We start from the raw sequence: 18,729 nt of genomic DNA, 5'->3' as shown, positions 1-18,729 counted from the left end.
AGACCTTTCACCCGGAAAACTGATTCATCAGCTAGTTCTGCTAGTCCCATTCTGTAGACAGAGACCACAGGGAGCATCCATGTGTAATTGGAATCGTGGCCAGTGACAGTGCTTATACCTCCCAAGATATGGTGGGTTCAGGCTTACTTCTATTTTGTATTTAGTTCCCTATAAATTTGTGATGGGGAGGGAGGAAGAAGAGTCTTAAAGTTTCCAGAATGCTCTTTCAGCCAACCTCCCTAGGTTGCTCAAGTGACTGCTCCTTCAGTAACATCAACTGACATCTTTTGAGCCTTACAAATGCCAGGCTGTGCTCTAAGCCATGTATGTCTCATTTCATCCTCACATGGCCTTATAAGGTAAATGCTACTTTTACCTATAGTCCCATTTTAAATATGAGGAAACAAGCATGAGGAGGTTGAGTAATTTACCCAGGGTTACCCAGTGGGCAAGAGGCAGAGTCCACCTTGGACCTCAGGCTGATTCCAAGAGCCCAAGTTCTTACCCTGTTCACTGTGCTGCTTGGAGTCAGCCTAAAGGTTGGACGTGAGAAGTTTCATTTCGTTTCTTTTCTCTTCCCTTCTCTTCTCTTTTCTCCCTTTCCTTTCCCTTTTTCTTTCCCTTTTCCTTTCCATGGAGTCTCGCTCTGTCACCCAGGCTGGAGTGTAGTGGTGTGATCTCTGCTCACTGCAACCTCTACCTCCCAGGTTCAAGAGATTCTCCTGCCTCAGCCTTTTGAGTAGCTGGGGCTACAGGTGCCCATCACCACGCCAGGCTAATTTTTGTGTTTTTAGTAGAGACTGGGTTTCACCATGTTGGCCAGGCTTGTCTCAAACTCCTGAGCTCAGGTGACCTACCTGCCTCAGCCTCCAAAAGCGCTGGGATTACAGGCATGAGCCACTACACCCGGCCCCTTTTCTTAATCTCAATAAATGGTCATCACTACCTCTGCAAGTTGTAAACTCGAGACTCTTATTCTTTATACCTGGTGTTCCCTCTCCTCCTATATCCAGTCCATTGCCAAGGCCTGCAGGTATTACCTGCAAGTTCTCTCCAGACCCTGTCTGCTCCTCCCCTTCTCTGCCTCCACCACCATCTCTCACCTGTGCTCCTGTAGTAGCCTCCTGACCCATCCCCCCTCACCTGTTTCTGCTGAATTGAACCTCTTCTCTGTACTGCAGCCAGAGTGGTCTTTCCAAACAAAATCTGAGCACATCATTCCCCAGTTTAAACCCTTTAATAAGGCTGGGCGCAGTGGCTCATGCCTGTAATTTCAGCACTTTGGGAAGCCAAAGTGGGTGGATCACTTGAGCCCAGGAGTTCCAGACCAGCCTGGGCAACATGGCAAAACCCCATCTCTACAAAAAATACAAAAATTAGTCGGGCATGGTGGTGTGCTCCTGTAGTTCAGGCTACTCAGGAGGCTGGAGTGGGAGGATTGCTTGAACCAGGGAGGCGAAGGTTGCAGTGAGCAAAGATAGTACCACTGCACTCCAGCCTAGGCAACAGAGCAAGACCTTGTCTCAAAACAAAGCAAAGCAAAACAACACAACAAAACAAATCAAAACAAAACAAAACACTCTTTAATAGTTTCTCATTGCTCTTTCATGAAGACAAAACCCTACATGATCTGCAAGGCCCTGGTGGTCTGGCCCTGCCAACTTCGGCAGCCTCCCTTCATGCTGTTTCCCCCTCCATTCCTCTGCGCCAGTCATGCTGGCCTCATCCTTGAAGATGAACACACTGTGTGCACGTGTCCTTCATCGGGTGCTACCTAGCTCCTCCCTGCTATTACTTAAATGGCAACCTACTACGTAGAAGGCAGCTGCAATGTCAGTTCCTCAGGGATCAAGCTGGGCTCCCCTGTTATCTTCCTCACAGCATCCTGACCTTCTTGATCACACTTACTACAGCTGTAGTTACTTGTCCATAGTATTTCTCTTCTATGTGGCTATAAACTGTCATGGCCTTGTTTAAGGCTGTCCCTCCAACTTTGGTAGGGTGCCTTTCACATAGTAAATACTCAATAAATGATTCATTATTGTTGAACAAGTTCCAGAATGAGCCAGCCAGTTGATAGGCCCTGGCCTTTTGGGTGCTCCTCTATTTTCCACTGAGTTTCTCTATTCTAAAGGCTGATGTTGGGGGCTTGAACCATGAGGATTCTGGCTCCTTCACCAGTGCTGTCTAGAACTGAGGTCCAACAGCCAGGAGAGCAACCATATCCTAGGGGCATCATGTCTTTGAGGTAATTTCTTCACTCACATGCTGATTTCCTTTAGGCATAGCTTGTTTTCTATTCAGTTATGCAAAGTTGCTTCATAGGATTATATTAACTGGAAAGCAAAGAGCAGAGAAAACAGTACCATCTGAGTTGAGACTAGGGCAGGAGTGAGAAGATTCACATCATCTGGGTCCTAGGCTCAGGACACTTTGGACTTGGGTCACTTGGCCAGATGAAAAGGAAACTCCCTGTACTTCTTGCCTTCACAGTTAATCCATTGAATATGCCCTCACACAGGCAGAATGCAGTTGGAATCTGTTCTTCAGAGTCAAAAGCAGCTGGGCACAGCACCTGCTGGTTTGATTAGTGACCAGGGTTATATTTGCAATCTATGTGTAACTCCTTCGTAATGGTGGATGTAACTCTCAAGGCTCATTCGCAAATAGACATGCAAACCCATGTCTGCATGTTTGAGGCATGTCCCATGTTGATCTCCTGGACAAGGCTGGCTCCATGAATTTTTTGTACAGCAGGATGTACCTTGGAGGGCTCCCTATGCTTGTGTCTAGTGGGATAGGCACCTGTCCCAGAACCCTCTATGGCTGGGCACAAAAGGCTGGGACAGTGTGTCAGAGATCTTGTGGGATCATGGTCCAGGGGATATTTTCCAAGAATTTCTGCTGATTTTCAGTAAGACATGCACAGGTTCCTTCTTATTCTGTTCTTTTTTTTTGAGACAGAGTCTCACTCTATCACCCAGGCTGGAGTGCAATGGCTCAATCTCAACTCACTGCAACCTCCACCTCCTGGGTCCAAGCAATTTTCATGCCTCAGCCTCCCGAGTAGCTGAGATTACAGGCATATGCCACCATGCCCAGCTATTTTTTTTATTTTTAGTAGAGACAGGGTTTTGATATGTTGCCCAGGCTGGTCTTGAACTCCTAACTTCAGGTGATCCACCCGCCTTGGCTTCCAAAAGTGCTGGGATTACAGGTGTGAGCCACTGTGTCTGGCCTTATTCTGTTCTTATTGGCACATTTCCACCTTGCTTAAAATAGAAGGAATCCTTCCTGTGATAGTGAATAATAGCTTATACGCAAAGGAAGGATATCAGGTTTGCTTCAGCCACTATAGGGATTCTTGGCTGCAGGCCAGGTTTGCCTAGACTCCCTTGGCACTGAGCCGGATGGACTCAGATATATAAATGCCAGAAGCAGGCCCATATTTACTATGCATTTTGGATCTGGATTTTAAGAGGGCAGGGAGGAGAAGTAAATGCTGAAGGTTCATTTGAGAGGTTATCATCTGTGACCATTAGTGATTCCAGATGCATGTCGTTGTCTAGTTTTTCACTGGTTCTCATTTTGTTTTCTCTGCCTGGCCCTTGCATGGGGTCTGCCTTTCATGCTGGATTCAGAGTATCGAACCAGTTATCTGTGTAATCACCCTCACTTCTGGATAGAACCTGGGAGCAATATACAGAGAAGCCTGGACTTGGAGTCAGACCTGGGCTCTAATTCTTTGTTCTTTCAACAAATGTTTATTGAGCATCTACTGTGTGCCAGGTACTGTTCCTGGGGATATAGTAGTGAACAAAATAGCAAAGTTCCTACTCTCATGTAGCTTATATTTATACAAGAAGGAGACAGATGATAAGCAGGTAATAAACAAGTATGTAAAATAAATAGCATCAGGTAATGGTAAGTGCTGTGAAGAATCTGTTATCAGGTGTGGAAATCTGGGAAAGTTACTTAACATCTCAGAGCTTTGTTTGCTACATCTGTAAAACAGAGATTCTGTCTCCACCTCTCAAGGCTGTTAGGATTACAATGAGATTAAAGTTGTGGAAGTACCTAGGAGACACACAGTAGGTACTCAGTAAATCTTCCTCTTTTCACATCATTTTCTTATGTAGATTTGGTGAGATTGTTCCTTGCAAATTTAAAAGATGGGTCTCTGGTTTATCAGAGCACAAGGGGAAAAACTGGTGTTGTCTCTGATTTGCAAATCTTCCCAGTCATTTTTCAGTGGTCATTCTGAGTACCTTTTTTTGAGATTTTTTTTTTTTGCAAGGTTACATGTGAAAGCACCTTGAGGCAGAAGGACACAGTAGGTTTGCAAGAATATTTAGTTAACTGTTGTTCAGCTCTGTCCACCTCTGTAGTGCCTCTTTTGAGAGCTTGTTTGGAGGTTCTAGCAGGGGCCTGCAGCTACTAGTATACCCTTGACCGAAGACCGGTCCTCCTCTCTCAGGGATGGTCTTCCTCTTCGACTGGTGTGCAGCTTCAGGAGGGACACACATGGAGCAGTGAGGGAGGAAGGGGACACCCGCCTAGCCAGCCAGATCAGCCGAATCAACCCTGGCAATCAATGGGGTGACAGATGTCTCAGCCAGATTGCCCTCACATCCTGTAGTGCCTCTTTTGGAGAGACAGAACAGCAGCTTCTTTGAGGAGCACACATCACACTTCATGCCTAAGCAGTGAAGCACAGTGGACATCCACATCAAGCCACCTGCTGTTGCAGCCAGTTTTGAGTCAATTCTTGTCTGATTATAGCCAAAGCAGGAATCACAGGCTTCAGCAAAACCAAAACAGGGGTTCCCAAGAGTCTGCCTCTATGAAATGAGGGTTTTCTGAAAAGCCTGTTTCTCACATAAGCCTTGACTTTGTGCCCACTCCCAACCCCCAAAGCAGGAGTAAGATAAATAGGAAACAGTTACAGCTGCAGGGCTTTTACTATGGGAAACAGACAGCTGTCACTGGGCCTGGCTGCACTAAGAAAGAAAAATCTAGCCTATGACGTTTCCTAGGTGTGGAAACAAGTTGGGTGGTGCTTGGGCTTTTAGTCTAGAAGGGCCATAGTGCCTCCTTGCTTTTGCTCCTATAAAGGAAATGTGTGATAACCTCCCTCTGACCTGCATTCTGTCTTCATGCTACAGGCTGTGCACACAGGGATGCGAGCACTCATCTATAACAGCTCCACGGCAGGCTCTCAGGGCGAGCAGTCAGGCATGAGGACCTACTACTTCAGTGCCGACACCCAGGAGGACATGAACGCTTGGGTCAGGGCCATGAACCAGGCTGCACAGGTGCTGTCTCGATCGTCACTGAAGAGGTTAGTCCTGATGGAGGGTCCCTGCCACAGCACCTCCTACGCCAGGATTGGGACCCAGATAGGTCCTCTTGGTGCCTGAGATTCCATTTACTCACTTGTATTAAGCATTGCCCTCTCTTTATAAACTTTCTTCATTAAACAAAAACACTAAGGCCTGGAAGGGTGAAATGACTGCCTGGGATCCACAGCCATGGAAACTGGCATGTGTGGGCTTCTCGGTTTTTCTTATGAATGGTGGAAGGGACAACCTTGGGGCACCAGGTGGGGAGAGGACAGGCAAGAAAGGTCTTGCAAACTGAAAATCTGCTACAGACTAACTGCCATGTTGCTGGGAGCTGACCTGGGAGTGATCTTCCGGTTGCTCCCTCTGAAATAGTTCAACCAAGCATATAATCAGAGATCTTGAAATTCCTGAGTTTGTTGGCTGTAGGTGATTCCCTGAGAGAAAACAAGAGGAATATGAGTGGAGTCGAGGGCTCAGAGAGATCAGAGTGGCCCTGAAAAAGTCTGGGTATACCTTTATCTGGCCTTCATCTCACATTGGGCCCATTCCTTCCCATCCTGACACTTTGCTCTTTGACAGTGTTCTTTCAATGAGGCCTCAAAACTCAAGCGTATTCTCTTGTAACCTAAGGGTGGAACTTTTTAGGGACTGGAAATGGATTGCACTGGTATGTTTAGCTTGTGAATCTTTCCACCTCACCTATATGTGGTTTTCGGAATTCATGGTACTTCCTAGCTTTATGATCTCTTTCATGCAGTGTATAGACCTCATGAAATATAAATATAGCTATAAATAGTGACCTCCATCAAGAGGCCAGGGTATAGTCAGGCCCTACCTTCTGGAGCTCCCATAGCACTTCAGTCTGAGCATTTTTCACACTGTTTTTGTTTACCCCTTCTGTCTACTTTTCAGTATCCTAGGCTTAAAGTAGATATCATTTTTATATCTTGGTTTTGTTTTGTTTTGTTTCGAGACAGAGTCTCGCTTTTGTCGCCCAGGCTGGAGTGCAATGGCATGATCTTGGCTCACTGCAACCTCTGCCTCCTGGGTTCAAGCGATTCTCCTGCCTTAGCCTCCCGAGTAGCTGGGATTACAGGTGCCTGCCACCACACCCAGCTAATTTTTCATATTTAGTAGAGACGGGGTTTCACCATGTTGGCCAGGCTGGTCTTGAACACCTGACTTCAAGTGATCCACCCACCTTGGTCTCCCAAAGTGCTGGGATTACAGGCATGAGCCACCATGCCCGGCCTGTCTTTATATCTAAATGCACAACATCTGACACATAGTAAGCTCTCAAATGTCTGGTGAGTGACTGAGTGAGAGATTCAATGAATGAATGAATGAATGAAGATGTTGAACAGGACAGGACCAAAGACTGCCCTGGGAGCTTCCCCATGGGCCCTGAATCAGTAACTAAGTCAATTTTGGCTCTGCTTCCAGCATTGTCATCCAGCCTGCATTTTTCTATTGTTTCCATAATAATGATCTGAAAGACTTTGCCAGTAGCCTGCGGGGCTCAGCTCACAGCGTGGTTGGCATTTCCCTTCTCACCCCAGGAGAAGGAAACTGGGTAGATTTGACACATCTTACTCCTAGTGCACAGGCTAGTCCCCAACAGTCACTGTTTCCTGGTCTTTATTTTTCATTCTTTTAATATATATATATATATATATATATGCTTACAGTATATGTATGTAGTCATTCCTTGGTATCCATGGAGGACTGGTGCCAGGAAGCCCCACAGATACCAAAATACTCAGAGTCCCTTATATAAAATGGTGTGTTTGTATGTAACCTACGCATATACTTTAAATCATTTCTAGATTGCAAGATTACATATAATACCTAATACAATGTAAATGCTATGTAAATAGTTGTTATACTGTATTGTTTAGGAAATAATGACAAGAAAATAAGTCTGCGTGTGTTCAGTACAGACACAACCATCCTTTTTTCCCCCCTCTAAATATGTTTAATTTGTGGTTGGTTGAATCCATGGATATGAAACCCTGGATACAGAAGGCCGACTATGTATATATGTGTGTGTGTGTGTATATGTATATATTTATAATTAAGTATATACAAATTATTAAATATATATTAAATGTATATTTAACTATATAATAAATGAAAACATTCTAGGTATAAAAATGCAAAAACTGAAGACAAAGATATCCCAAATTACCTTCCCAAGGTAATCTCTATAATCTGGTTAATTGGCTTTTAAACTATTTTCTATGCATTTATATATGTATATGGACTTATAGAAATATATAGGTTTCTTTTGTGCTTTCTGAAAGCATGAATAATGACATCTTAAGGATCACTCACTATCAGTATATATGAATCACATTTAATTTTTACTCATATGGTATTTCATAGTGTAGATGTACTGTAGTGTATTTTTAAAACCTGTATTTAAAATTTTTGTATTAACCTTCCAAAAGCCTCTGCATGTGTGAGTCTTTCAGATTGCTGGGTAAAAGTATAATACATTTTTAATTTTAATCAATACCACCAAACTGCCCTTTAAAGAAAGCTGTGTGGCCGGGCGTGGTGGCTCACGCCTGTAATCCCAGCACTTTGGGAGGCCGAGGCGGGTGGATCACGAGGTCAGGAGATCGAGACCATCCTGGCTAACATGGTGAAACCCCATCTCTACTAAAAATATGAAAAATTAGCAGAGTGTGGTGGTGGGTGCCTGTAGTCCCAGCTACTCGGGAGGCTGAGGCAGGAGAATGGCGTGAACCCGGGAGGCAGAGCTTGCAGTGAGCAGAGATCGCGCCACTGCACTCCAGCCTGGGCAACAGAGCAAGACTCTGTCTCAAAAAAAAAAAAAAAGAAAGCTGTGTATTCCACTAGTGAGTGTGTCATTTCCCCATATCTTTGCCAATAGTTGATGTTATGTCGTAATTTTACTGGTCTGATACATAAATAGTATCTGGTTATCTTAATGTGTATTTCCATGATGGTTAGGATCTTTTATATTTATTTCCACTTTTTTTTTTTTTTTAAAGACACGGAGTCTCGATCTGTCACCCTGGCTGGAGTACAGTGGTATGATCATAGTTCACTGCAGCCTCGAACTCCTGGGCTCAAGCAGTCCTCCCATGTCAGCCTCCCTAGTAGCTGGGACCTCAGCTGTGGGCCACCACATCATGCCTGGCTGGCTAATTTTAAAACATTTTTTAGAGACAGAGGCTTACGATGTTGCCCTGCCTGGTCTTGAATTCCTTGCCTCAAGCAATCCTCCTGGCTCAGCCTCCCAAGTAGCTGAGATGACAGTCACCAGCCACCATGCCCAGCTCAATGGGCACGTGTGTTTCCTATTAAGGGAATTGCCTGTACCTATCCTCTGCCCATTTTTCTACTGAGTTGTTTGCCTTTTCTTGCTGCCGCCTTTCCTGTGTGCTCTGAAATCTGCCAGGTTAACAGTGCTGCTTAGCCTCTTGCAGAGGTTGTTGATAGGCTATGGAATTTGTTTTTCCTCTTCTTTGAAAATCAGAATGCTGTTTGCCAGTTTCTAATATTCTGGTCTTTTCCCCCTTCCCTTTGATTCCTCAGAGATCACCCAATAGGTTTCTCAAGCCCAGCTTCCCTTATGTCGCTGGGGCACCACCGATAGCTGGGCCTGGAGCTCAACTACAGGAGAGTAGGGCTTCCTGTTCTTCCTCCCCATCGTGGACTTTCAGGCTCTCTTAACCAGGTTTGTTCCCTTTTTCCTGGTGAAGATCATTCTTCTTAATGAAAATGTGGAATTAAACCCAGAAGCTGGAGAATTCTGCCTTCTCTGTTTATGTTGGTTCATCTTCCCTAAGCAGAGACACCTACATCTCTTTTTTTTAAACCCCCATTTATTTTAATAAATAGAAATTTTGTTTTTGTTTTGTTTTACTTTAAATAAACAAACAGCTCCTTCTAGACTTTACTTTTTCTGCCATTGTTCATGTGGGCCCATTCCACTATGGATTTGTGCCCCACCTTCCATTTCTTATACATGTCCTTTTATAATTTGAGCTTCAAGAGTTCCCTGTGTTATTACACTAGAGATGGCAAAATGGGTTTCTTCTGGTGTCCCAACTTTGCTCAATTCATTGTGGCTGAGTAGGATGCTAGGTGAGAGAGAATTTGAGAACAAGATTGAACTTTATAGGAAAAAAGTGCATGATTGATAAATGATGTCTGGCTAGAACCCTTGAGGATTAATCTAGATAGCTGAGATTTGGGTATTTTTTAGCATCACATTTTGGTGTTGGAAGGGTTCCTCCCCTTTCCCTAGTCTCAGGCCATTGTATCATCCCTAGTTTTTCTCTGACATTGAGATGTATTCTTATTATGCTCTTAATAAACTCTTAAAACTCCATGATCATGTTTGCCCAAGGTTTCATCCCTTTAAAAATAAAAAACACAGGCCAGGTGCAGTGGCTCATGCCTGTAATCCTAGCACTTTGGGAGGCCAAAGCAGGCAGACCACTTGAGGTCAGGAGTTCGAGACTAGACTGGCCAACATGGTGAAACTCCATCTCTACTAAAAATACAAAAATTAGCTGGGTGTGGTGGCAGGTTCCTGTAATCCCAGCTACTCAGAAGGCTGAGGCAGGAGAATCACTTGAACTCAGGAGGCAGAGGTTTCAGTGAGCCAAGATCATGCCATTGCACTCCAGCCTGGGTGACAGAGTGAGACTTTGTCTCAAAAACAAAACAAAAAACAGAAAAAACAAAAAAAAAAAGCTCAAGAAACTAAAACAAAATAAAAAACACAAGTTTTTCCAGCTTCTGAGTCACAATAAAGACATAATAGCATTTCTCCATAAGTTTCTGAGAGCTGAAATTTCCAGCCAGGCAAATACAGACTTATTAAATGTTCTATTTTTCCAGAATAAGATGTTCAGACATTTGGTTGGTTAAAATTATTCGTCAGGTAGACTAAATCTTGCCTGTCTTCCAGTTTGGTGTTTTGCCTTGGAAAAGCTCCATCTCTGTAAGTGGGTGGCCCCAACAGTAGCATTTTATTCGCTCCCTGTTATTCTCACCCAGAGGTTTCTCTCTTTATTCATACAGGCAGATGCTTCCTTTATTAGTGGTGGTATGTATTAGGACTGTTTGACTGCAGATGACAGAAAATACAGAGAAATTTACCTTTAAAAGGAGGGAATTTATTGGTTCATGTCACTGAGAAGCCCAAGATAGATCTGGCTTTAGAAACAATGGGGTTCAAGGCTCAGACAATATCACTAGAAGTCATATTCTCAGGCTCTGGGCTCTTCCCACCTGTGTGTTGAATTCAGTCTTGAGCTCCACGAGGAGGTCCCTGGCACATCTAGGGCCTGGTGGCAAGATAGCTGCAGTGGTCCCAAACTCGTATCATCAAGGTTAAAATCCAGTAGGAAAGAGCCAGAGTCTGGTCCAGAAGCTCTGAGATTCATACTGATTAGACAGGTTTAGTTTACATTTATGTCCCCAACCATCTTCCGTGGCCAGGGACAACATCATGCTGATCGCAGAGGCCTGAAACACATGCTTCACTTCTGAGAACCAGGGGTGGAGCCCTATCCAGGCTGTGAAGACTGAGAGTGAGGTGGTGCGGGTTCCCAAGGAAGTGTTAGGGCTCCATGGGCAGAGGACTATGGGCAGAAATGGCTTCCTGGGACATGGTAAAGAGGGCATCAGTAATCAATGTCCAGGCTGGCTGATTTATCCCTCACTTCCTACTATACCTATTTCTTTTGCCTTAAGTATCTCCTCCCAGTGCTTAGTCTGAAATTGGATAGACCTGGGTTCAAATCCCTGCTCTACTACTTTCTAGCTGTGTCATCTTGTGCAAATTATGCATGCTTTTGAAACCTTGATTTTTCTTAGTTCATAGGCTTGCTACAAGGATTAAATGAAACAAATGTATCAAGTGCTTACTTAGTCCAGTGCCTGAGACATAGTAGGTGCTCCATATCAGCTATATTAACTTCCATAGGATTTGCTTTGACAGTATTTTCAGCTGTTTTCTCTTTACCCTCTTCCAGTTTCATCATTAATTCCTAGATCTCAATGATGAGTCTCCTATGAACAAACTGCACTCTCTCCTCTGCCAGAATGTACTCATCTCCTAGCAGTGTGAGTTGTTCAACAGTTCAGGGTCCCTACAGCCCCATCCCTCAGTCCTATTTGTCTTCAGCTCCCACTTCCCCCAGCCTCTTCCTATTCTTCTGGCCCAGGAGCAGAGCTAAGAGTCCTCACTGCAACTCTGACTTTTTTATTTGAGACAAAGTCTCACTCTGTCACCCAGGCTGGAGTGCAGTGGCATGATCTTGGCTCACTGCAACCTCTGCCTCCCAGGCTCAAGTGAACCTCCCACCTCAGCCTCCTGAATAGCTAGGACTACAGGCATTTGCCACTGTGCCTGGCTCATTTTTTGTATTTTTTGTAGAGATGAGGTTTCACCATGATGTGCAGACTGGCCTCGAACTCCTGGGCTCAAGTGATCCACCTACCTCAGCCTCCCAAAGTGTTAGGATTACAGGCGTGAGCCACCGTGCCTAGCCTGCACCTCTGACTTTTGTTCTCTTGTTTGTTACACAGGCTTCAGAATTCCATGATAGACATTAATTCCAGTATTTTTGAGATGCCACGCCACGTGCTGTGAGGGACACCCTGCACTACTGGCAGGGCCTGCTCTCTGCCCCCCTCCCCAGTCATCTTCTGCCTCACGTCCGTATTCTTCTACTGGCCATGCTGTGGACTCTGGTTTTTGATTCTCAACAACCTTTTTGAAATCTCTTACCGACTTCCCCCATAATACTGCCTTTTCTATCTTGTCTAAGGATGTTTTTTTCCTCTCTAATAAGCTAAAGCACCAACTAAGGAGGTTATTTGGCATTTACAGCTCACAAAACTGAGAAGTGACTCAGGCAGGAGGGCATATTAAAAAACAACTCATCCTTTTTCTCAATTTCCTAACCTCTGTGTTCTCTGGAGTAGCTGCAGTCCTGTCTTGGGACTAAAGAAACTTGTAGTAGAGTCACCTTTAGAATAAAGTCCAATTTCCTTAGTAAGTCTCTGGAAACCCTGCACGGGCCTGGTCCCTACAGATACCTTTGGTTCATCTCTTGCCATTTCCCATTCTCTGTGGCATGCTGAACTTCTTTCAGCAACTTGAATTGGTACATTTGTTCATGCATTCATCCATTTAGTCTTTTATTCTATAAATATCTATTAAGGATGGCCAGGCATGGTGTCTCATGCCTGTAATCCCAGCACTTTGGGAGGCCTGGGCAGGCAGATCACTTGAAGTCAGGGGTTTGAGACCAGCCTGGTCAACATGGCAAAACGCTGTCTCTACTAAAAATACAAAAATTAGCATGGTGGCACATGCCTGTAATCCCAGCTACTCAGGAGGCTGAGACAGGAGAATCGCTTGAACCCGGGAGGAGGAGGCTGTATTGAGCCAAAACCGCACCACTGCACTCCAGCCTGGGTGATAGAGCAAGACTCCATCTCAAAAAAAAAAAAAATATATATATATATATATATATATATATATATATATGGAACTCCTGAGCTCAGGTGATCCACCCACCTTGGCCTCCCAAAGTGCTGCCATATACATACATACATATATATATATGTATATGGCATATTGTGGGTCAAACACTGTTAAAGATGTTAAGAATACAGCAGTGTTCAAAGAGAGAGAGGCAAGGTGCCATGCTGCTTACATTCTGGAGGGGTGGGGCAGGAAGACAGACCATAAACAGGAAAACAAGAAATCATTAAGACAATTTGTATCATGATCTATACATGAAGGCAGTAAGACCAAGTGATGAGTTAGGGTAGGAATAGGGCAAGGGAGTAGCCACTTTTGTTTGGGTGGTTAGGGAAGGATTCTAGAAGGGGATGTTGGGGAGATGGGGCCTGATTGATACAAGAAAGTCAGATATACAAAACTTTGAGGAGGGGTATTCTGGGCAGAGGTGATGGCATGTACAAATGAGTGTAGAGCATGGCTGAACCAAAGTGAGCAAGGGGAGAATAGACTGATGAGGTCTGGGAGGATAGAGGTCCTTCTCTTGAGGCAACCAGGATCCCTCTGGGCTTTGCTCACCCACTTTACCAGCCCTCTCACCTGCACCAGGGCCCTCTCACCTGCACCGGGGCAACCCCAACACTCTCAGGTTAGCCTAGATGAATGATATTTCCTCCTTCCCTGACTATTCAGCGTGTCAGATGCCCCTGTTGGTAATACACTGTCATTCCTTATTCATAGGTCTTTCATGCTAAAGTTATGTTGACCTGCTTTCTCATTGTCACCCCTACCAGACTTAAAGCTCCTTGAAAATGAGAACTGCATAGGTCTCATCTGTCCGTGCCTGGCATATAATAAGTGTTCAGTTAATGCGTAGATACGTGGGGGTTTGGGCTACAAATTTTCATATGCAGTTATCCAAAGAGCTGAAATCTCAAGAAGTTTTATCTTTCACAAATGCAAGTGTAAAAAAAGGACATTTCTTCATTTTTTGAGGAAGTTTCAGCAGTTTTACAAAGTACACAATGGTTACACACAAAGTCAACTTTGTGATAATGCATTTTCAAGGAGTCAAATTTGCAAAAGATGCATAAAACAAATTAGAATGCTCTAAAAGTCTTTATACAATTTGTACCTCCAGTATTGGAAACAATGTGAAGGTGAAATACATAACATAGCAAATTGGCCCTATGTGTGAAGGGACAGACGTTGCACATGATTGAATAATTTGGCAGGGGAGATTTCTGGTATTTTTTGCTTGCATTTTCACTGTTATGATTTTCAAAATACTCGCTGCACTTGCATTTGGAGAATGGTTGTAGTATAGAAATGTTGTAGTATTTGCTGTCCATTTGAAAGTCTGGTTCTTGCTCAGCTGTTGCAATTAAGCACTCTTCCCCTTTTGCATCACCAGTGATAATTAGCTTTTAAACTTTTGTCCTTCACCATTAAGTAGCCCTGTACACTTACCATAGCTATTTTGCAAGGGAACAGTTTTACTGATCTCTTCCATTGTGCTGGAAGGAATACAGGAAGAAGGAATGATATTTGGCTTCTCCATTACCACATCTGGCCTTGAGGATTTCAACATTCTGGATTTTAATCTTTTGGGATTGTGATTTTCGACTTTAGGGATTTTGACCTTTTGGGATTATGGTGTTCAGGATTGTATCTTTTGAGATTATGATCTGCACCAAGTACATGGATGTTTGGCTGGCCAGGTGGGTAGGTAGATGAATGGATGAACAGATAAACAAAACAGCTGGGAAACCTCTACTTGTAAGATGTTCCAGTGAGGATGTGGGATGGCTGGGAGTGATCGGAACACTCTCCTGGGACTCGTGCATGGGGGATCAGCCTGCTCAGAAGTGGCCCACACATTTTGGGTTATTTGCACTCTCTTTAAGAGCTAAGTCTTTGGCCTTCCAAACTCTAATCACCATGGGCAAAGTGTAGCTGGACAGCCCCGGAGGCTGGACTGGCCTTTTGGATCATCAGCAGAAGTAATTTATAGACATGTTTTCAGCCTTGCACAGGGCTTTGGAGTCATATCAGATAAGGTTTGAGTCCTGCTTATGTCACTAGTTTCATGATCTAAGGTAAGTTGGCTAACATCTCTGAGCATCACTTTCATTACCTTTTTATTTTTGAGAGAGAGAGTCTGGCCTTGTCACCCAGGCTGGAGTGCAAGGCATGATCTCAGCTCACTGCAACCTCCACCTCCCAGGTTCAAGCGATCCTCCTGCCTCAGCTTCCTGAGCAGCTGGGACTACAGATGCCCGCCACCATGCCTGGCTAATATTTTTTGTATTTTTAATAGAAACGGGGTTTCGCCATGTTGGCCAGGCTGGTCTTGAACTCCTGAGCTCAGGTGATCCACCCACTTTGGCCTCCCAAAGTGCTGGGATTACAGATGTGGGCCACCATGCCCAGCCACTTTTATTACCTTTCATGAAAGAAAAATGTCTCTAGCTCTGTGGGTTTGTGTGATGATAAGAAGAGGTAGTAAAGTGCTTAGCTCAGAGTTTTGCATTTAGTAAGTGCTCAGTCAGTGATGGCTGCCGCTGCCAGATTCCTATCCTTTATTAGAGTCCATTTATTATAGGTAATCCAGTAGTCGTGTGTGCCCTCAGCCTCTCTGGGCTCAGTCCCGAACTTGCAGAATTGTTACAGCGATTACAGGTTATCCATGACAGATTCCTAGCACACAGTAGGGCCTAGCGTATGGTAACAATAACCAAGCCCTGGCCATTAAAAAAGTGTATCTCCCAGACCGGGACTCCAGGTTTCCCTGGGGAGATGGAAAGTAAGTGAGCGTGGTATGTGCTAGAGCTTCAGGGTGGCTCAGGTTGAGCTGTGACTGGTGGCATGGCTTACCCAGCTAGAAGAAAGAGAGAAGGATTCTCCAGGCAGGAATGAATAAAGTGAGGAGGGCTGGCAGGCCTAGAATAGCTTTATCCTCTTCTTAGTCTGGTTTGTCAATCCCTACAACTTTAAAAGGGACTTCGCCAATAGCTGCTCTACTGAGGCAGGAGGCAGCCTCAGCCTAGCATTCTGGTTGTTTTGTTTATTCTGCAGCCTCACTCTTCTCTGTGTGAGGGAGGCCTGAAGGATTGTGGAGGGTGTCATCAAAGCTGTCAAGCCCTCTTGTTAATTTAGGCAAAGCACAGCATGAAAAGTAGCAGGCTATTCTCCCTCCATCCCAAGGGGGCTGCCCTATTTAACTCTGGGGAAAAGAAGAAACTAACTCCCTTCTCCATTTCTCCCTGGCTATCTCCTTCCTCAAATGCTAGGAACTCATTCAAAAGAGCGAGCCTGCCTTAGGGTGCTCCACATACTTTGGGCTCCTTTCTCTTCAGTGTTTTGTACAAGTCTATTGATTATGCCCAGAGTGGGTTCTGGCTTTTGAGCCCACCCTATTCCTGAGACTGCAGTTCAGTGCTCAGGACCCAGGATCTGTTAACACAGGCTGAGCTGGTTTCCCTTGGCAGGACTTTATCATCTGGCCCTGGGTCAGATCCAACTCTCCAAGACTCCCAGTGGCCTGGGTTCTTGTTCTTGGGCTCCTAGTTTGGTCATTTAGGTAAGGTAAGCGGGGAGGGATCCTTCCAGTGGGATTACAACAGAAAGGCTGTGTTGGACATCAGGACTAAGGTTCAAGCCCCTACAAGCTGTCATTGCTCTTCCCATCTCAGTCTTTGAATGAGATTGAATGTGTGTGGGGTATGTGTGCATTTGGCATTAAGATAGAGGAAATATTATTCCTCATTGCCTGATGAGATAAATGATTTGGAGGCAGAATAAAATAATAATCAGTGCATAGTTGCTTGGTGAGATCTGTTAACATTCAAGTTCTTGTGAAGAAAAGAAATGAGAGAAGTATCGCCAGTCTGAGGTATGTGCTCTTCCCACTTGCAAGGGAAAATAAGAATTTGCTCTAAACAGACAAATAGCATTCTGTGATATGCTAGAAATGCTGGGGCCCAACCCCAGTCGATGATAAGAGTAGCCCCTTGAACAGTTAGGGGTCATGTTTGGTTGCTAGAAACAGAACAACCCAATTTAGGGTGGCATAATCAAATTGGGTTTTAGTTTTCTCCCATAGCAGGAATCCAGGGATAGTCAATAGGTTGGTACAGTAGCACCGTGATGCAATCAGAGACATGGGCTCTTTATCACCTTCTACCCAGCTTTTAGCTGTGACTTGCATCCTTATTTTTATCACTTTGCAATGCAGCAAAGTCTAAATCCCAGGCAGGAAGAAGAGAAGGGTTAGCTAAGCTTGCCTTCATGTAAAGACTTTCCTGGAGGACTCCAGCTAGCAATTTATGCTTGTATCTTATTGGCCAAAGCTATGTTATATGATCATCCTCAGCTACAAGGGAGGTTGGGAAATGTGTTTTGCTGGGTACATTGCCACTTTCAAAAAATTGGAGCAAAGGAGGAGGGAATACCTTTGGGTAGTGAAGACATTTGTATTTGAGGGCATACTGTGTGCCAGACACTGTGCTATGCTGTTTCTGTGCACCGTTAATCCTCGCAACAACCCAAGGAGACACTGTTATCCCATTTTACAGATGAGGAACTTGAGACTAGAGAGCTCACTTGCCCAAGGTCACACAGCTTATATGTGGTGGAACCAGTTCTTGAATCTAGGTCCAACTGGTTCTAAAACCTGTGCCCGCTGTTATTTTCAAAAAGTGACACATATGGCCAAAATGGCCACTGAGTGTCAGGAATTTCCTGTTTTTGAACAGTGACTGGTTTCACGTGTTCATGATCATAGCAATGACCTGCATGGGAACAGCAGCCCATCTGGGAAAGGCTTGTGTTGTCTTAGCTAAACATCTATGCTTTGCATGGCCAAGCTGCCTGAGTAATACAGTCATTGACAACTGAGGGGTGCTTCAGTCTTTCCCATCATTGTGCTAAATTGAGCATTGCAGATCTGTTTTGTGACAAGTGTCACAAATTTGAGAGGTCATGTGGGAATGCAAGGAGACAGGGAGAATACCAAAAAACATTTTGACCTTAAAATCTGTAACTTAGTAAGTTAAATGTTTAGGTCTGGTAAGGTGGGGGAGTAGGGAATATTACTTTCACCTTTCTTACCTGCAGCCAGAGCGTGAACATTTTGGGGACAAAGGTGCATCTTATGTAAGTCCCGGGAGCCATGGGAATAAGGAGCTGTTCATAACCCCAAAGTCTTCAGGGCTAGAAAACTGCCCAGTGGCAAGCTGACTACCATTCGCTTAGCTGCCCTCTAAAGCTTTGTTTTGTAATAAATGCTGGTATTAATCTAAAGGAAATGATTTATCATCCTCTGTCAAATTTATTTCCAGGAAGCACTGATATATATGGGAGTGTATATTCTCATGTACATACTTAGTAAGGACTAAGAATTATGGTTAAATTAGCTCCAAGGTTAGAGAAGACTAACAGACTCCATGATTTGAGGGTCAGGTGTTTATGGGAACAGTATTCAATGTGGTTACCGTAATTAAATTGGGCTTCAGGGTTGTCTGGCTTTGAAGGCAAAGGCTGTTTTCTCTACTACTCTCTTATACTCCCAGGTGCCTGTCCCAGTGGGGGCTGTATAGGTGCTTGGTAAATACATGGTGAATGGTTAGAGAAGGAAGAAAAATCCACATTACAATTGGTTGGACTGAGACATTGTGCCCACAATCTTTGGGTCCCAGAGTTGAAGAATCATTCATTTCCTCTCAATTCTAATGTCATACACATAGGTGTCATATTTGTTTCACTATCTGGCTTTTCTGACCAGCTACTCTTTATCTTTGGGGTGTGAATAACAAGGAGATATAATTACCTGGGTATCACAATTGGAGTAAACACTTGGAAATA

At 44.3% G+C, this 18,729-nt stretch overlaps 1 protein-coding gene across 1 annotated transcript in view; it reads left to right on the top strand.

Moving 5' to 3' along the window:
- PLEKHA7 (pleckstrin homology domain containing A7) overlaps window positions 1–18,729 on the top strand; it is a 94,959-nt gene that overhangs the window by 25,487 nt on the left and 50,743 nt on the right. Inside the window, exon 6 of the mRNA XM_030829765.1 lies at window positions 5,166–5,341. Within this exon, the coding sequence (XP_030685625.1) occupies window positions 5,166–5,341 (176 nt within the window). The remainder of the gene's footprint in view (window positions 1–5,165; window positions 5,342–18,729) is intronic.

The sequence above is a fragment of the Nomascus leucogenys genome, chromosome 15, assembly GCF_006542625.1.
Source record: "Nomascus leucogenys isolate Asia chromosome 15, Asia_NLE_v1, whole genome shotgun sequence".
Taxonomy (NCBI): Eukaryota; Metazoa; Chordata; class Mammalia; order Primates; family Hylobatidae; genus Nomascus; species Nomascus leucogenys.
Note: the sequence above shows the minus strand (reverse complement) of the source record. Positions and strands in the feature narration are given on the sequence as shown.